This window comes from Condylostylus longicornis, unplaced genomic scaffold (assembly GCF_029603195.1).
Source record: "Condylostylus longicornis isolate FDR11 unplaced genomic scaffold, ASM2960319v2 ptg000009l, whole genome shotgun sequence".
Taxonomy (NCBI): Eukaryota; Metazoa; Arthropoda; class Insecta; order Diptera; family Dolichopodidae; genus Condylostylus; species Condylostylus longicornis.
The window spans coordinates 4,787,959-4,809,781 of record NW_026577978.1 but is presented as its reverse complement, the minus strand read 5'-3'; the positions used below and the strand labels follow the sequence as shown (position 1 = coordinate 4,809,781).

General features: G+C 22.6%; 1 protein-coding gene across 1 annotated transcript; it reads left to right on the top strand.

The window, feature by feature from the left end:
• The first annotated feature begins 620 nt into the window (after positions 1-620).
• Positions 621-21,572, top strand: LOC129618608 (cysteine-rich with EGF-like domain protein 2). Its single transcript, XM_055533453.1, has 5 exons — positions 621-1,068; positions 1,161-1,479; positions 1,544-1,732; positions 1,809-2,042; positions 19,666-21,572. The coding sequence occupies exons 1-5, from the start codon at positions 898-900 to the stop codon at positions 19,905-19,907; spliced, it is 1,155 nt and encodes a 384-aa protein (XP_055389428.1). The 5' UTR covers positions 621-897; the 3' UTR covers positions 19,908-21,572.
• The last annotated feature ends 251 nt before the right edge of the window (positions 21,573-21,823 follow it).

Here is a 21,823-nt window from a genome sequence, read left to right as displayed (position 1 = left end):
AAAATACCCAATTATTTTAGTTACATTATCTTTATCTTACAAATCCAAGAATCATTTGAGATTTTTATTTGAAAGCCAAAAGAACATGATGCTCTGATCAGATGAAAAAATATTGTCGTCGGAGAGTGCTGAGAGTGGTAATTTCTAAAAATAAGTCTATGGAAGTCATTCGCCATTCAATAGTTTTCCAAATTTGTGTCAATATCAAAATAGAATATGAGATCTGTTAAACCACAATTTTTTTTCGAAAAATATTTCGAACGCGATCTGAATATGGCTTTGATCTTAAAAAAGAACACATTTTTTTGCTTTGGTGAAAAAAACGAACAAAGATCAATCTGCTTCGCTGAGCTTCTGAAAACTTTTGCAAATAATCACCTATCTTAAATTCGTAAAAAAGATTGGTTTGAATTGTCGATGTACTTTCATTTTTCCAACAATGATGCCATTGTATAAATTCGACTAATTTTTGCTACAAGGGTTTTTATTTTTTTATTTCTATTTAACGTCAAATTGCCATCTATTTTTCATGTAAGAAACTATTTTATTTACAATTAAATGAAAGAACACGTCAGATTTTTAAACAGCTGTTTTTCAGATTTTGATTTCCTCATGATTTTCTTAATACATTGTAATTTAATTTGTGATATAAACACCAAAAAAATAATAAAAAACAGGATCAGAAATTAGTTTTAATTAGTGACAAATCACTTTAATCGGGTGATAGCAGCATTTATTTATTTATTTCAAATTTAAATTGATAATATAGTTCATAAAAAGCAGAAAAAACGTACAATTATCGGAAAAGCAAAAAACCGGCGCTGTAGTAAAAAAATCATCAAAAGTTAATTAGAATTAAGTTAATCTCCCATTATTAAAGCTTTAAACGAAAAAAAAATGAGCAAATTATATTTTTTTACGGCTTGTATAATTTTTGTCTTTAGTATATTGGAAATAAATGCTCAAATAAAAAAGCCTCCAGTTAATTTTTCTAAAGATTCAAAAGAAAAATCAACATCTCTACCTCCATGCCGGGCATGCCACGTTTTAATTGAATCATTTAATTCGGTAAATAATCTTTTATTAAATACATGGCATGAAATTTTCTTTTATCTATTTTTAAATACCTATATTTTTGTTAAATTTTTATCTTTTTTTAGGGATTAAAAAAAACTGAAAGAGGAAAACATGAAGGTGGTGACGCAGCTTGGGAAGAACAAAAACTTGGTAGTTATAAAAACAGTGAACTTCGTCTAACAGAAATACAAGAATTTTTATGTTCTGATGTTAAACGAGGACAAGATCAATGTCATACATTGGCAAGTGATAGTGAAGAATTATTAGAAGAATGGTGGTTTAATAAACAAACTGAAAATCCTGACCTTTATTCATGGCTTTGTATCGATAAATTGAAAGTTTGTTGTCCTGAAAATCATTATGGTCCTGATTGTTTAAAATGTAGTGATTGTTATGGAAATGGTATAATTTAGCTAATATGAATAATATTCTAATTTTTATGATTAATATTTTTTTTCTTTTGTAGGCAAATGTAAAGGTAATGGAACACGTAAAGGGAATGGTAAATGTGCTTGTGATGCTGGTTATTCTGGTGATTCTTGTATGGATTGTGATATTGAATATTATGAATCATATAGAGATGAAAAAAAATTACTTTGTACACCATGTCATGTTTCTTGTGGCCAAGGTGGTTGTACAGGCGCAAGTCCAAAAGGTATTGATTTAAATTTATATATCTTAAATGATTATGCATTTTTTAACATACCTCCTTATATACGTATTCTTTTAAGGCTGTAGAAAATGCAAAAATGGATGGGTTATGAATCCAGAAGTTGGATGTTTTGATATAAATGAATGTGTTGAAAATCCGAAAGTTTGTACTACTGATCAATTTTGTGTTAATAATGAAGGATCATATTCATGTCTTGAATGTGATAGATCATGTAAAGGATGTACTGGTGATGGTCCTGATATGTGTATGAAATGTGCAGAAAATTATAGTTTAAGAGACGGAAAATGTATCGGTAAGTGATTTAAAATAAATTATTAGTAAAATTCTATGGTTTTGTAAAAATTGAACAAAAAAAAAAAACTATTCCATTTGTAATGTTGGATTTACTTTTAAATAATCTTTTAATAGATCTAGAGGTTAGAATGTAATAGTTTGCACATTTTATTGAAGTGATGATAAGAATTTGAGCACTTTCATAAATAAACATAAAACTATAAATGTTTTATACCCAGTTAATATAAAAAGTTTTAGGTTAGTTCAGGTTAGGGCCAGAGTATTGTTATAACTTAATAAAATAACCGGATATTACGCATATATTTAACTGGGCTTAATACGGCTATTGTTTGAAAAGAAAAAGGCCATTATTATATTTTAGAAATGAAAAAAATCAAATTATTCCTGTAATCAAAATTTATTTTTTTTTCTCATCAATGCCATCATCTTCCGAACCAATTACCAATTTACAACATGATTTTATTGGAAATATATCAATTTTAAATGCATTTTTAATATTATCTATATCATATGTTATTAAACGTCTTCTTTTAAACTTTTGTTTGCATATTAAATTGTAACCAAATGGTAAATGATTTTTTATTGGATGATTTGGTATATTACTTTTACATATTTCTTGTCTTATTTCTTGTCTTTTATTGTCATGATTTAATATATTCTTATATATTCCAGCAATATTTTTAGCTTTTTGTGGTCTTAATGTATTTTTTATAACATCACATATATTTATTTCATCTTCAAAGCTAGCACGATTACCAATTACAATATCATCTTTTAATTCAATATTATTAAAATGTTTATAATGTATATTTAATAGATTTTCGATTTCATGTTTTGGATAATCAATTGTTTTTATACAAAAATCATCTTTCCATTCTAAACAATTATTTATTTCATTAGTATCTGTTAGATTATTCTTATTATTACTATTACTATTATTAATAAAATTGCATTTAATTTTAAATGATAGAAATTCAATTAAAAATATAAAAAAATAATATAATTTAAAATATTTTTTAATAGTATACATTTTGAATTGAAAAATTAAATGTAAGAAAATTATTTATTTCATTAAAAATTTAATAATTTAAATATTAATTTAACTAACTATTTACAATTTTAAGATAGAGTTGCAATACTAAACTAAATTATAGTTTTTTAAAATATTGAGTCTACTTACTCCTTTCTCTTCCTAAGAGAAATAAAAAACTTGAATTTGTATAGTACTTTGAAAATTTTCATTTTATTTTAATATTTGTATTAAAAATGTTATTGTATTTGTTAAAAAACAAAAAAAAAAACAGAAAGCTGAAAGCTGAGATAATTTTAATTTTTTTTTTGTTTCAAGCTTTTCATTTCAAAGAAGTTATTTAAATTATAGTTTCTTACATTAATAAATATTCATTGGAAAGTAGGTGGCTGCCATATAAACCTGGCACAAGTATAATTTTTGGGGTGGATTGAGCAGGAAGCTCATTTCATTTTAACTTGCTTTTGTTATGCACGTTTTTATGTTATGAAAAAAGTTAAAACACGTGAATATTGTAATTGAAGTTAGTCTAATAAATTATTGTTGATTGATTGACAGGAAAATAACATAATTCATCACGTCTATAGGATAACAGAGTTTCTATTTAATTAAAATATTAAACAATATTGGATTAAATTCGATAGTTTAATATTTAAATCAGGTGTTTCCAGTACGATGTCAAATTTGGTTACGTGATTTACTCTACCCAATTCCCATATTCTTAGGCTTTTTCATCAAAGCCATCTCAGATTATTGCAACATTTTTTATTTAATTTTTTCAACATTTTTCAAAAAGTTTTACTAAAGATTTATAAATTTTTATTAAAAGAAAATTTTATTTCTAAATAAATTTTAAAAATTATTCATTTTAAAAATTATTTTTGTAATAAAAATTATAGTTGAATTTATTTAATATCCTATAGTAATATGATTTATAATAACATAAACATTTTATTTAATAATATAAATATCTTTTGTGTTGGGGTTTTGCAAGTTGTGCAAGTCAACTACTACTTACTTACTTTTTTATTATTATAATATTAAAAGTTTATAATTCAAGTTTTAAAAGCCAGTTTTTTATTTTCATTGTATTCTTGTGTCTCAATTACATATAAATAATAAAAAAATTCGAATTTTTTGTTTATTATTTCTGCTCTAAAGCTTTTCTGATGTTGAAATTAATACAAATTAATATTGTAATTAAAAAATTTGTAATCAAAATATTTAACTATGTATGTATCATTAGATCTTTTAGTGTAGAATTTTTCAAGATGCTAAAAGGTTTAAAGTTCATATTTAAATTAGTTTGTATCTATACTATGTATTTGTATTTTAAGAAGTGCAATAATCCATATCACTTCTGTTATTTATATTATTAGCTTACCCTATAAGAATATATGTATATTATTAATTTTTGTTGTTTATCAAAATAAATTGAAATTTATTCAGGTTTTGAATAAATAAGCTTCCGGCAAATTATTCATAATATAAAAATTTTATACTAACTAATTTTTTTTTTAGATTTCAATAAAAATATATTGCGTGTCCTATAACAAGTGCAAATGGATTAAAATAAAAATTAGAGTAACTGTTTGAAATGGATATTGAATAGCTTGTTAACTTAAGAATAGTATTTTAGGCTCAACTCGTTTTAAAACATTTATAAGGTCATAATTGTGTTTTTTTTTAATTTGTTCATTTTAAGAAGGTGATTATTTCATTATGCTTTCAAAGTTATATGCTGTATTGAAAATTGTATATATAAAATATTGAAATTTTTCATAAATTCAATTACTTAGCCCGATATTGCATTTTAAATCAAATTCTTCCCACAAAGTGATTATAACACAATTAAGTTGAAGTTCATTAATTTAAGAATTTGCAATTTTTTAAAGAATTCTATAAAAAAATTTATTTAAATTTTGAATTATTTTTAAAATTATTTCCTAATTTACTGATTAATTAATTATTCTGTGTTTTATTTTTAGTTTAATTTATTTTTACACCTTTACATAAAGCATATTTAGGAATAAGTCATCTATTCAATCGTTTATTTCAAACGTTAATCGTATCGCTATTAAATTTGAAATTATTTTAATAAATAAACGTAGGCATTTTTATGTTATAATAGTATGTAGTTGTGTAAAATATCAGAATATACGTAATATTAAAATCTAATGTATGTAGACTTGAAAATATTGGCTTTTTTATAATAAAAGTAAGATCACATTGAGCTAAATTAAAATCGAATAGGTGATTTTAATTAACTTTGATAATACAGGAAAGTCAAAAATACAGTCAAAAATGGGAGTGTAGAATATTCGGATAATTCTTTTGTTTTTTAACTTGAGCATAAGTTGTTTGTTTTCTGGCAATTACGGGATATTTCGCGAAGCATTGATGCTCTTTTTTCAATTTCAAAATTTTGTATAATTCAGTGAATAGATTTCGCATAAGATCTAAATATTTTAATTTTTAAGATGTAGAAATAAGAAATTAATACATTTTAGGTTAAGTACACATTCACTTTATTTATTTTATAACAATTTTTTAAGTATTATTTAATTTTAAATTACATTTTAAATCATTCATTATCAAATTGATTTTCTAATATTAATTTACAACAGCATGGTATTGGATATTTTTCTTTTGTTATTGTTGTTCCATTATATGTTAATAAACGTCTTCTTATATAATATTGTTTACATTTTGGTATTTTACCATTAAAATCATTTTGATTTAATTTATGTTTTGGTTGTTCTCCCATACATAATTCTTGACGTATCTTTTGTGTATAATTATCATGATTAATAATATATTTAAATGTTCCATGTATATTAAATAAACCTTTTGGATATTGTGCACTTAATGAAACATCACATAAATGATCATTTTCATCATCATCACCATCACTACTACGATCAGCTATTTTTGAATCATTATATTGTTCAATTGGAAAAAAATTATTATAATTCTCTTCAATTAATTTATTTATTTCTAATTTTGGATAATTTTTTAATTCAATACAAAAATTACCATCCCATTTAATACATTCTGTTATTTTATCTTTATTAAAATTATGATATTTACATAATATAAAATTAAATTGAAATGAAAAAATAATTATTAATTTTATAAAAAATTTGATATTAGAATTTATTTTATAAAACATATTTTTATAATTTTGTATTTTTTTCTATATTATTTTATAAAAAAATAATGATTAAACTATAAAAGATTATGTATTGAACGCGGCGATTATCAAAACATTACTAAATAAATAATTTTTTAATTAATATTTTAAATTAATTCGCTTTTATAAGTGATTCAGATAGAAGATTGAAATTTTAATTTTGATTTTGATCGTCTCAAACCAGAATTTGTAGTTAAATTTAAATTGTAAAATTAAAGCTTTTTTATTTTAAAAATTATTCTCTTAGTATATTTGTTGTTATATTCAATTTATTTTTTTCTTTTTTTTTGTTTTTTAATTTTCTTTTGAAACTTTTAAAATTCAAAAGTTTTAAATTTGTTAATTTAAAAGGTGCATCTTATAGATTCTTATTTCTTTAAATAATGGCAACTAAGCAAAGTAGAACAGAACAGAAATAAATTCAATTAATATTTGAGTAAAAGAGTACTAAATAAAATGAAGTACTTCTACATCTAGTTGTAGAAAATTAATTTGAAGAAACGAATTTTGATAAGGCTTTAAGGCTACATATGTGATTCCAAATAGTTTGTTGTGTTATTTCAAGAAAAATGGATAGGAATATTTTTGAGGAATATTGCAAGAGATTTATTGAAAAAAACGTATACATTATATCTGTAGATTTCACTAGATTTACAATAAATAAATGTTGCCGAATTGTTATTTTGTCATTAATTACTTAATTTAATAAAAAATAGGAAGTTGAATTTCTAATCAGAGTTTCGATAGAATGAGAACGTGCTTTTTTTTTCTTAGAATTTTATTAGAATTCTAAGTAAAATATTGTTAATAAAGGTATAATAACATTATGAATAGAAAAACTAATTTACATTATTTATAATAAATATTCTATGTAATTAATATTAGAACAGATAAATTTGGAATATTATTAATAGGAAAACATTTAGCCTCTTGCACCCCAATTATAAATTTTATTACTTTCTGATTATTTACTGAGCCTCACCGCTTGTAGAAATTTTATCAAATTCTAGTATAAAATTTTCTCTAATTTTAACTGGGAATTTAATGAAAAATATTTATCCCATTTTTATATATGTATGTCTTTTAATATTTTATTCCCTCATTATGAAGTGTCATTTGCATACACATTGTATGGACCTCTATTGTTATTAGCATATTAGTATAACCAGATTAATTAGGAAATGAAAAGAACACATTATTTTATTATTTTAATTTTATAAAAATTCATTATAATTTTAGAAAAATTATAGCGTACATTTTTAAAGAGGTCACGAGCAAATTCAATTCTCTGATTTTATTTCAAATATGTTATAAATTAATGACTTATTAATAGTGACTTATTAATAGTGATTAATATATTAGTGATTAAACACACCTTAGTATCAGATCTGCTATAGCTTTTCACATTAAGTTTTATCTTAATAATAAATTAATTGATTAAATTAATTCATTCAATTTTAATAAAAATTTTAAATTTTATTATAATTGCAACCATTATTGTACAGGAAAGGGTTAATTGATTCGCGTGCTCTTAAATTTATTACTAGAAAATAATCTTATTTTATTTTATAATAAAATAATTTAATATTGACAATAATTTATTATAACTTATTGTAATACCGGTTTAATTGGCTGTCAAAATATTTTAAATTAAACATTTTTCTCTTGATATTTTTTTTTTTTATAATATTTGTGCTCATTTGAACTAATGAACAAAACTAATTCTAATTAAATTTAAATTTCATAATATGTTAATGAAATAATATTAATACAAAATTAGTAATATATAAATTGAATGTTATGTCACATATAAGGTGTTTTACAAATTGGAATTTATTTTTGAAATATAAAATTATGCAATGCAATATTTATAATTTTTTTTCGTGTAAATGTGACAGTTTAGTTTTTTATTATTCTTTTCTCGATTTTTAGTATAATAGAGAAGACCGCTTTCTATTACGTATGAAATAGTACGTGAAATCGGAATATTTTGTACGAGGAATTGGAATCGAAATTTGAACATATACGACAAAATTTAAAATTTTTCAGAGTCGTATAACTTAACACCGTTTAACATCAAATTTTGTTCGACGGCAAATTTTAGAAATTATTCTATTTTCATCAGAATTACTGTTAGATTTTTTAAAAGTAAAGTGGCGACTGGTGACAAATGGCGTTTTTTTCCGAAAGTTTTGAATAACGATCAGCTGATGTTTATTTTAAATTTTAACGTAAAGCCTGAACTTCATGTTAATTCTACTCTGATGTGCAAACAGTCGTCAAACTTTTTCATAGACTAAATCTTAGATTTTGTCGTATATATGAAAACAAATAGTACCTTAAAAAAATCGATTAACAGTAAAAGGTTAAAATTTTTTTTTTCATGTCAAAGGGAATGCACTAATTTTCTTGCAATACGAGTATTTATTTATAAAATTTGCATACGTATAACATATATGTGTATAGTGATTTCGCGGGGATTTTTATTCTAAAAAAAACATTAACTTTAATAAAATTTGCACATCTTAATTAACTTACTTATTGTTAAATAATACTTAGAATTTAAAGTTATTATACTGGACAAGAATATTTTACAAATTAGTTATATTTTATTAGTTATGTGTTTAATTGTACTCATAAAATCAAAAATTTTATAAATAATTTTAGCAATGGAAAAAAAAAATTTTTGATTTTTTAAGTATTTGGAAATTATAATCGTGGAATATTTTCTTAATTTGTTTATTTATTTTAAAAGCGAATAAAAGCCGGTATTTATTTTGATTTTTTCAATAATATTTTTCTTAAAATTTAATTTTTTTTGTTTATATTTCAAGTAAGCGCCTCAATTTACTCTTGTATTACGTCATTTTATTTCTAGTATTTAGTACATATATTATGAATGTATTTTATTATGTGTATAAATGTGTTATACGCATAATTGTTTACGCTGAGTTTATATTGAGAGTTATATATATATATATAAATTAAAATAAATAAGAAATCAAGACATTTGGCAATTCTAACAAAAATAATCAAAAGTTTAATTGAATTTTTAATTCTATTTTGTTCTCTTTTAACTAATAAAAAATAAAGTTAAAAGTAATTTCATCAAAACTTTTTATGAATAAATTTTATAAATTAATTTGTATGAATCTATTTAAGGCTCAGCACAAGCTGTAAAGGGTGATTCGTTAATTAGTACAATTTTACACGCTTAGATTTAGAGAACCAGAAATGGATAACATTTTTGTTCAGATTTTGGTGTCACAGCTCGACAATTGTCGAAATATCGGGATTTTAAGAAAATTTGGTTGAATTTTTACCTTCTATTATCATCCGGTTTTTGAAAGATATGAGCTTCGAGCAAAGTTTTTTTTTAAAAGAGCTCATTGCGGCCGTTAAGGCAAACTATGGCATAGTTTTCGGTCTCCTTGTAGTTTCCGAATGAAAAGCATTAAAAAATTCGAAAATTATTGAAAAAATTCTTACATATGTTCTTGAGTTTTTAACGTTACCTACTTTTTCTACTACTGTTCTTTCAAAACTTGGGTGTACTGTGCGATATTTTGAAGTCATAAGAGTTTTTTCAAGTTGTATATGTGAAATAGATTTTTGACTTAATAATTATTCATTCAAATATTCGATTTTAATAATTTTAGATTTGTAGTAATATCAATAAACATATAATTTGTGATATACTACTATAGAAAATCAATGTATTACTAATGTTATACTACATGTGATTAATATAATCATAATTTCATAAAATAATAAAACTTTGTTTTTTTTGAAATTTAAGGAAATTACTTTTTTCTTTATAATAACATTAATTAATCAATCAATTAATGGAATGCAATTTACTTTCTCTATATATATTTACAAAATTAGTTTCTGTGTCATTGTAACTAAATATTATACGTGTGTTCTTTTTTAATGATTGTCTTAAAGCTTTTGATCTTGTTTTTAAAAGTAATTTATTAGTTTTTCTCTATATATCTATTGTAAAAATCGCGGGAATTCTTATCATGCAATCTGAATGTATGACAGATTAGGAATTCCCACAAAATATAATAGATTATAGTACTCGTATTAAATATTTTTGTGAAATGAAGTACGAGTTTACCGGTATATAGAGTAAAAATAATTGAAGTATTTGTCATAATTTGCTCCCACGAAAATGAAATTTTTTAATAGTAAGAATTTCAATTACGTATGCGGTCATTTTATAAATAGAATTTACTATTTTAGAAGCAAATTAGTAATAAATTTTATAAATACATTTGAAATACAATTAATTTTAATATATGCACAAATATACGTCATTAAAGATTCCCATATGAATTTCAATTGTTATTAAATATTTCATAATCAAGAATATTTTTTTTTTTAGATTTTTTTTTAATAAAAATTTTTGAATCATTTTTATGCAATTTTGTAAATTTATTTAAAAGGATTTCTGATAAAAATTTAAAGCCATCCCGTTTGAAAAATCAATTCTTAACTCAGCTTGCAATATTGTGTGGATCAAAGCTCTTAATTTGGCAATATTGGGTGGAACAAAATAACAATAAGAATGGGGACCACTGTTCAAAACTATAGAAAAACGTGTTAACTGTGTTAGCATTTCTGATAGTTTTATGTCCGACTTTCAGTTGACATTGAAAACTGTAACTTTTTACTAGATAGAAGGCTTTAAATGTTGTATCTACATATTATATTTGATTTTAGCATATTCTCCGGACGCTTGTGACAATATGCTATTTAATGTTGCAAAATATTAATATATCATTATAAAGTACAAGTCTTGCTTATATTAAGAAACAATATTTTAAAAAAATTCATTCGGCCTCAGCATAATGTCGGTTATGTTACGTTACCGGAGCAAAATTATATGTTGTTACGTTACAATTAGAAAACACCAATTTATATTCAATCAAAAAAATAGAGTCACTTGGAGTCAATTGAATGGCTCAGCTTCTTTACCGTTTAAATAACGTTTTTGAAATAATATAAGAAGCATTGCCAGGATTATGTATTCAATCAGACATGCTAAATGTTTTCTTAATTTTATTTTAAAAATCAAGTAAATAATATATTTTTTTTTGTTTTGGATTTTACTACACATATTTAAAAAATAATAAACAAATAATTTATTTATTTTATAAAATCTTTAATTTATTTTTATTCAAAATAAATAATATGCAACTTTGTTTGCAAAATAATCGATGTATATATAACAAGCTTGAACCTCAATACAATTAAAATGTATTGAGGTTCAAGTAATCTGGAAATGTAATAATTTCCAGATAATTCCAGATAATTTTGATTTTTCTTTTTTTTGCATATTGATTTTCATTTGATCATATTAATAATTAAAGGTCAAAATTAATAAAAATTATCAATAGTATCACTATATATATAAGAAATTTATATTTATATAAATTCAGCTAATTTCTCTATTTGAATAGTAATAAGTAATCAAGTATATATGTGTGTATGTATATATAGCTTTATTTGTAAATTCAAAAGCTTAAATGAAAGTGATATTATTTTTAGATTATTGTTATTGAATTAGGTATATATATGTATGTATAATTAATTTAAGATCTAAAAGTTAATATTAGGAATATAAGTAATTATGTATTAGCTATGTACAAAGATTTCAAATGTGCAGTTGATCCGGTCCGACTTACTTCCTCATCGAAAATTGCACGATTTATACGTTATGTTTTTCTTATAGAAACGAGTTCAGTTGTAAGCAGAAATTTTCTTGCTAATCTAAGCTAATTTTCTGCTCAAGTACGTATATAAGTTTTAATAATATTGACAATCCGTACATCGTTCAGAAGAGGCATTGTGAATAATAGTTAGCAAATAATTATAAGTTTTAAAATATTAGCAAATAATCATAAGTTATTTATACTAGTATGACTTAGAACGAATAGGAATCAAAATAATTTAAAATAATGAAGAATTTAAAAATAACTGCAATTTTTTAAAATTTTAAGGATTTCTTCTGTTACTTAATATTGTATAGTATTTTTATCTAACCAATACCAATAAGGAAATTTTTCAAATTTATCGCCTATACAAACTCTCCAATGGCTCTGCTGATTAAATAAATATTACGGTTCTTTAGTGAACTGACGATCACTAGTAGGAGTCGAATAACATATTCAGAGCTTTTTGTTTAAAATATTTTCACTATTTTTTATGGAAAAAGAATTTTATTTCAAAACCGGGATATAAAGAAAGAAATGAAACAAAAAACATTTATTTTATTAATAATTTATTTAAAATAAAAAAAAAATCCATTTAAATTTTAATCTTCTTCATTTTCAACTAATAAACATTTACAACATGTTGGTACACGAAATGTATGATTAGCAAATTGTATATCGTTATTCTTTTCATTAATATCCCATGTTACTAATGTAATTTTTGTATAAAATTGTTTACATGTTGGTATATAACCTTTTAATAAATTTAATTTTGCTTTTTCAAAAAATTCTGGTATACCACCATCTTTTGCACATATTTCTTGATGTATTTGTACTGTATCTGATTTACTAATTGCAATATTACGATATGTATTTGATATATCTTTAGCACCATATGGTGTTGAAAAGAAATTTGATGAATCACATAAATTCTCTTCTTGACCGGGACTACGATCTAATACTTCAATATCAGCTTCTTCTTGTAAACCATTTAATTTACCAAAATATTTTTCTATAGCTAATTCTAATTTATCAGATGGATATTGTTTAACTTTTGTACAAAATGCACCTTGCCAATATTCACAATTTTCAATTGAATTATATTTTATTAATGGTGAACTTAATACAAAATTATTAAAATTATTAATTAATATTATAGAATATATAAAAATTGAAATATTTATTAATTTTATAAAATATAAGAACATTTTTTTTTTTGTTGTGAGTTTGCAAGTAAAAATTTTTAAAGTTATCAGCTTAAGATAAGCTTTTAAACTAAGACGAACTTTTAATAAACATGTTGTTTTATATACACCTGTAATACAAAGATTTAAATCGTATAATAAATTTGCAATTATGTTTGTGAGGCTATTATTATAAAATATAGAAAATTTTTTCAATTTTCAAAGGAATTAGTTGCATTTTCAAACTGCGATTCGAGTTAAGGGAGATTTATTTATCAGCTTTAATTTGTAAATTTTATAATTACTAACTTTTAGTTATGTAGGAGGTTGTATATTACTGAAGAGAGATAATATGGGCAAAGGAGAGATAATATCCTTCTCCTCCGACCGAATTCTTCTTGGCTGGCTGGGGCTAAGGCTTATTGTAACGTTCTCGTATCCAATTTATATTACCCGGCTCCAAGTAAATACCTCTCTCAGGGACGTCAATTCTCCAACACTGATAGAAAGCTCCGTTTAAATTTTCTGCATTTCTCGACGACCAAAGCAGCATAATCACACAGAATATGTATGGCCGCCTCCTCATCGATCTAGCAGAATCTACATAAGAGGGAGTCCAATTTTCCCGTTCTGTGCAAGTGGCATTTCACAGAGTAATACCCAGTGAAGGAGCCAATAACAGTACGAATCCGATTTCGATCTATCTCCGGCAGCTTTAAAAAGAAGTTTGTTGAGTAAGAAGGAGGGAACAACTACTCATGGTATAGTTGTATACTCATATAGAAACATCTTATCATGATAGTCATATAGTAAAATCGGGACGATTTTCAAAGAGTTTAACAAGTTCTGTAAGAAAAGCCTTAATACGAAAATGATCAACTATATTGTATACATGTATGCGATTACTTGTTTCTGAACATTTGTATTATTTTTTGATATTTGTATTTTTATTTTTTTTAATATTTAGAGCTTTGAAAACTTTGAAAATGATATATAAATTACTTTGTATTTGACAAAAATTTAAAAATAATAATTATGAACTTACTAAACTTTTACATTTTAATTTGTATTTGTTTTACAGTATAATTGTATTGGTATAATTAAATCAAAACAGAGAATGGAAAGAAAATATGGGTATCTCATACAAATTTATTTCATTTTTAAAAAATAAACCTCTCTTATATTCGTAACTCGTAAATCGTATATTATAAAATTGCTAATAATATTTTCTCTCTTCGTGAGAACAACTTAAGGTATTAAATACATTATAAATAATATTTTATTGCTATTATTCTCTTTGCCATTATTGAGAGCGTATAATTAAAATTTTAATAATATTTAAGCTTTTGAATTTAAGTAGAATGTATTTATTTTTTTTTTGTTTTAGTTAAAGTATTTAATTTTGGTCGCAAAACATTTTGAATAGATTTCCTATTAATGCCTTTATATAGTAAACTAAATTATATCAATATTTTTTTTCTCTCTTTATGATTGATATTGAAGAGTATATATGGAATTTTGCTCAAAAAATAAACTCAAATAAATTGTATTTAATTATATGCAAAATTTTATAATTTAAAGTAATTAAAATTTATAAATATTCAAACTGTTTTAATTTTGTAGTGGTACATATACGCCCCCCAGTTCACTACGCCCATTAACCCCTAGGGAGTATACACATACTCGTATATGAGTATATTGTAATCATAATTAATTTTGCAACAAAGAATTTCTTTTCCATATGCCTAATTATAGAGGGCATTATTCTAATTACAATAGAAATATATGAAAATTTTACAATTGAAATATGTGAAAATAGTATGTGGAAGGTAGTTGGTTTGAAAGGATTAATAAAATATGAAAACATGTATGTCATCATCTTAAATCCTGATAATTTGATTGATTTTTCCTTAGATATTCCATCAATTTTATTTAAGACCAAAAAATAAATTAGTAAATTAATTTCAACATTATTGTCAATCTTTCTATGTTGATTAATTGTTGCTATAAACTTAATTTTGCATGTAGAATCACCAGTCTGTATTTTATATCCATTAGTAACTAGAACTAAAGATTATAATTTGGAGTTCACACTATGTATAAAATATTTTTAAATAAATATATGCAGTTCGGCCGACTTGATTTTATTAAAAACAAAAGAAAAAAAACATCAAGGCGTGAATTAAATTTTATTCTTCTTCAATTTCTTCTAATACAATTTTACAACATGTTGGTACACGGAATGTATGATTAGCAAATTGTATATCATTATTCTTTTCATTAATATCCCATGTTACTAATGTTACTTTTGTATAAAATTGTTCACATTTTGGTTTATAATTTCTTAATAATTGAATTTTATTTTTTTGAAAAAATATTGGTATTTCACCATTTCTTGTACAAATTTCTTGATGTATTTGTACTGTATCCGTTTTACTAATTGCAATATTACGATATTTTTTTGATGTATCATTACCTCCATATGGTATTGTAAATGAAGTTTCTGAATCACATAAATATTCTATATCATCTATTCCTTTTGGTAATAATTCACTATCATATTCTTCATTTAATGCATTTAATTTACCAAAATATTTTTGTATAGCTAAATCTAATTTATCGGTTGGATGTTGTTTAACACTTTTACAAAAAATACCACGCCAATGTTGACAATTATCAATACCATAATTATTTCTTTTTAATAATTTTGAACTTAATATAAAATTATTAATAAGAAATATTAAAAAATAAAATAAAAACATTGTAATTTTATTTAATTTTATAAAATGTAATGGCATATTTTTATTTTACTTAATTACAAAAAACAAAAAAAAAGTGATCTATGCAAGTTGAATTGGAACACTGAAAAAAATTTTAAATAATCATTTATTTTTATATTTGAATAAAATTTTTTTGTTAATGGTATAGTGAATTTGTAATTTGGTTTGGAAGATTTTGTGGTTGGAAAATTTTCTATTATATTATTGGGATCGAAGATCTAATTTTTGTTTTAGGACGTGATTATCTAATAAGTCTGTTATTGGAATTTATTGTTGAGAGAATATTTTGTTATGATATTATATAACAACAAATATTACAGTACGAACAATTTATATTTTAAGTCTTTGCTTCATAATCGTTTGTATTACAAATACTTCAAATTTAAATGTCTATACTCAAATTTTATGAAATATAAGAATTAGTTTGTTTGAAAAGTAATTAAGTAATTGATTTTTTGAAAGGTTATGATTTCTGGTTTTAAAAAACACAAAATATACCTTCAGATTAACATAATCAACTTTACTATATCCTTCTATTTTATATCAACGTATACAATGTTCGATTTAGAAAGAATGTATTTGCATATTTCGTACATATATTTCCTGAAAATTTTGAATTTCAAATAAATTGGATATCGTCATTTTTTATATATGTAGTATATACTTTTAGATTTAGTATATAAATTAGTAATTATAGTGTAATGATTGAAGATATTTTATTTTTGTAATTACACAACGAACTACTTTTTTCTAGTGCGGCGCTAGTATAAGTTTTAATTTAGAATAGTGTCACTCATAAAAAAGTAGTTGGTTTTGTGTAATTATGAAAATTGTCTTCTGTATATCACCATAAACTATATACAAAATAGTATTTATAAATTGTATTATATGAATTTTAATAAGAATATCCAATTTAATAATGTTAATATTCAGAGATTTTAATAGGCATATGAGGGCTGTATATAAAATATTTTACATTTTTAAAGTACATTCACAGTTTTAAAAATATTACTGCTATACAAATTAATTCTTTTTAGATTCTTAAAAGTGCAATATATTCAAAATAAACTAAATTAAAATATCTACTATTGTGAATTTTCTTTTATACGAGTACTAGAATATCTAATTAAAAAAACAAAACGTTTCTAACTCTTATTCATATTTGTATGAAATTAATTTAAGCTCCAATAAATGTGCACATATTTTGTTGATTAATTCTTATTAAGAATTTATATTTTATTTTTTAGATTAATATCCCTATTAATTGATAATGTAATCAGAATTAAGGTGATTTAAAAATGATTCTATATAAAAATTACATCATAATTTCATTAGAATTTTAAGTTCTATGAAAATCAAGCTCAATTTAATGAATTTGTTTTATGTTGAAATTCAAAAGTTTTAATTACGAAATAAATTTTGTTTGTTGTATTGTTTAATAAAGAATTTTTTTTGTTATATGTATAACGTTATCCATATGTGTAATACACATTGTGTATTAATGAAAAAATATACAATAGTTGCATTTTTTTGAAATTTAAGAGTTTGATGATTTCCTTTCGAGGTTACTAATTCTAAAGATTATTTTAAAATGTTTCTAAAGGGCATTGATTAAAAATTCTCAGTTGAAAATTGAAATTTCTTTTAAAAATATCAACAAACAGGAAAAAAAAAGTGATGTTTATTCGCTAATTATGAATTGACATTTTACATTATAAACTACTGGCAACAATATTTTAGCGATTCTGGTTATCCGGATTATCTGACAATGCTGTATACCGTACCGTATTTTTGAAATTTTTCCTAAGATCCAAAACAAAATTTCAAATTGTAATTACAATAACAGAAAAAATTTAAAGAAAATTACAAGAAATTAAAATTAATTGCATTGTTGTGATCTTTTTCATAATAATTTACTTTTGGCACTTTGAGTATCCTTACCAAATTAGAAGTTTCCTATCAGTATTATCATTGAGTAAACTAAAATTTTCTCTCTTAAAAGAGCTTTAATTTTTTTTGTTCGCTTTGAGAATATATAGAAATTTTATAAAAAATAATATAAAACAAAAAATAATTTTTAATATTTTTTCTGAGTTCATTTTATTGTTAACTTATTAACCTTTTGTTTATTTACAATAAAAGATGCTGGTAACAAAATAAAGAAGTACCAGCAGTGCCCGGTTTCAAGTTGTTTTTGTTTTTTTGTATTAGAAATTTAAATTAAATCAATTTTATTGAAAGTTCAATCAAATATTCAATTTTATTGAATATAATGTTGTTTAATAAATTATAAACTCTTAGTTAATTGAAGTCTTTTCCCAACAATATAATGAAAATTTCACAATAATTTAGTGTTTTAATTTCCATGTTTTTTTTTATTACTATATCTGTATATTTTCTTATGAGGATGATAAAAACTGGTTATAAATAAAATTATATAGAAATATTGCTAAAATTAAATTGAAATTAACATCCTGTTTATACAATTTCTTTTCCAAATAATTTTTTATATTGCTTGCTAATTAATTAAAATTTTAATAATAATAATAATTCTCTTTGAAAATTAATAAATTTGTTTTCTAAATTTTGGTATTCAAAATTTCCATTGACTCAAAATTTGTATATTGAAAATTTTATTTTTTATTTTCCTAGAAATTTTTTCTATTGCGGCCTTATGCTAATTTCGAATAGCTATTTATTAAAATTTATTTAAAAAATTATAATTAATTCTAATTTAGTATTTTAAAATGGTTCCCTGACATCTCATCATACGAGACATTTCATCATTGTAACATTTCATCATTGTAACATTTCATCATTATAGCAATTCATCATTGCACATTTCATCATTATAGCAATTCATCATTATTGTATTTCATCACCATTTCATCATTGCATAAAGTGCATTTTGCAAACATAAGTACATGTAGGTGTAATTAAGCAATTAACATACTGAGCAATTTTGGCAACATGTTGAAGCAGTTTGCAGTTTTGTTGCATAGTGCAACTAATGGAACAAAAATTTAAGAGGATTAGGATGTAAAGTAAATTTGTACAGGTAATTAAATTAAAGGACATATTGGTTTCACTAATTTTGGTTACTTATCCTTTTTGCCACGTAAAGGATTGTCCCACAAACAGGCAATTTTGTTTTTTGTTTTTTTTTGACTTTATTTCATATATCTATTATCCCACAACAGAATTCATTACAGTAAAACACAAAGACATTACACATGAAACAAATTTAATGTCGAAACACACAAAAATGTATCAAATCACTTCTTGAAAATATTTCCAACTTTCTGACTCGCCAGGTGCATAGACTCCTGTAAAAAAGGGTTAATAATAAAAAATAACATGACTGACTAGATTAAGTTTTGAGTTTATGGTCTGCTACTGCAAATTAATTAATATTCTCAAGTACTTCATTTTATCCTCTTCATTGTAATACCCCTGTACAGCTGCAATTATCTTATCATTTAATTCCCTATACTTCTTCTTTTTTGGTTGTGGGCGACCATCTTCAGTGATAAAATGTTATGGTGATGAAATACAATAATGATGAATTGCTATAATGATGAAATGTGCAATGATGAATTGCTATAATGATGAAATGTCTCGTATGATGAGGTGTCTGGTCACCTTTTAAAATATAAAATTTATAAAAAATTTAATTAATAATTTTTCTTTTATTTTCATAATTTTTTATTTTAGATCTTACAAGTGAAAAACGTGAACAATGGGTTACATTTACAAGATTTTTAACATATTTAGGATTATGTGTTGCAACATGTGCAATATTTCATAGTTCAACATATTTAGCTGCATTTGTTGGAACAATTGTTGCAATATATATTGCTGTATCAGAATATTGGTTAAATACATTGCCATCTGGTGGTAAACCACCAAAACTTGATACAGAACAATTAGAAGAATTAATTAAGAATTCATTGTAAAAGAAAAATAATTTTATATAACAAAAAAAACAAAAATTCATTTTTATTAAATGAAAACAAAAGTAGAAAAACCAAAATAAATTTTAAGTAGACAATTGAAATACAAAAAAAAAAAAAAAATTAAAAGAAAAATATTAATAATATTTATTAAAATTTTTTTTTTTTTTTTGTTAATAAAATTACAATATTATTAAAGAGAAAAGCAAGAATAAATTTTGTAATATAAATTAAAATTATTAAAATTAAATATGATGTAAAATTTTAATATAATTTTGTTTAAACTTTATATTATGGGTAATTTCTTATCAATTTCTTAACAAAATATATTTAAAATCATTGCTTATTTTACATTTGTAGTATTTAAATCAACTACTTAAAGGATTCATGGCAAATTAATCTCCGAATATGATTTAATTAAATTTTAAAATAAAAATTTCAAATTTAAAATCTGATTTTCTTAAATTTAAATTGCTAAAATTGAACTTGGTACGAAATTACCATATTTTACAACACACTTAGTTTAAAAAAAGTTGCTGCAATAGCTCAATATAGAATTGGAACTGTTGGTCATTTAATGGACCGTAATTCCGTTTCTAAAAGATGAAATGTAATCAGAATTTAATCAAAAAAATTATGTAGTTTCCATTAATATCAAAATATTGTTTTTTAATAAAATTAATGGTAATAACATTTTTCTTTAGCTATTTTAGAACCAACTTTTAGAACGATGGTGTTTTAATGAATCTTCCTTATATGTGAATTTTTAATTTTTAAAATAAATACAAAAACGATTAATAATAACAATGTATTTAATAAATTTGTTAATCTATTCCGATATATTTAAATTCAATATTCTAATTTTTATTAAATTTAAAATTAAAGGAAATTATAAGTTGTAGTTGAATAAATAAAAAATAATTTTTTCCAAAAGATGCACCAAACAAACTTATTCATATAAAAACTCTACTTACTTATAATGAATTCAAAATTTTATATAGTAGACAATTTAATTGTAATAGTAGACAGATTAAAAAAGTTAATTAATAATTAAGAAAATAATTAAATAGAAATCCTTGTTCCATTGTTCTTAATTACAATATAGAATTTATAGCTTTAATCCAATCAGATTTAATTTTTTTTTTTGTGTAAAATATTTTTTGAAAATTTCAAAAAATTAATTTTTTTGTTAATAAAATTAAACCTTGATAATCTTCTAAAAATCTTTTTTCTCAAATATACGATACAACAAATTCATTCTAAATATAAGATAAAATTTTTTAATTAATTTGGACCCATGTTACGTTTTTCTGTAAAATAACTTATAATTTAAATATCTTTTAAATAGAAAATTGAAAAAAAAAACAAATTGTACTCAAATGGGTGCTGTACAATAAGAACAAATGGGTTTTAATAAATTTAAAATTAATATGCTTTTTATCATATTTCATATTTTATAATAATCTAATTCATAGTCATAGTTTTAATTAAAAGAAAAATGCAGCTAAAATTTAATTTAATTGAAAACAAAAAATATTATATTCGAAACATTTATAAATAAATTCTTATAAACGTACATTGAATTTTTTTATAATTAAATACAAAAAAATCGTACACATATTAAAAAATTTTAAATTTTAAGAATTCATTTTGTAAAAAAAACAACAAAAATAATCGATTAAAAATAATATTTATAAAGAAAATAAAATAAATTCGTTTAAAAATTTTTGTTTACATAAAATTTTGTTTTGTATTCAGATTTAATTGCTCAATGAGGAAATAACATATTAGGTCTTATTGTCCTTAAACAACGATCATTAAAATAATATTAGGGTCATATGTGCTCTCTACTGTTTGGTTTTAGACAATTATTATATGTTAAGATTTGGATTATAAATTTTATTTCAAAATTTCATTTC

Bases quoted from the DNA above. Each gene is read 5' to 3' on its own strand.
- LOC129618608 (XM_055533453.1), top strand. From the start codon at position 898: ATGAGCAAATTATATTTTTTTACGGCTTGTATAATTTTTGTCTTTAGT. The intron at 1,069-1,160 runs GTAAATAATCTT...ATCTTTTTTTAG, and splicing joins TAATTGAATCATTTAATTCG to GGATTAAAAAAAACTGAAAG. The intron at 2,043-19,665 runs GTAAGTGATTTA...TTTTTATTTTAG, and splicing joins AAGAGACGGAAAATGTATCG to ATCTTACAAGTGAAAAACGT.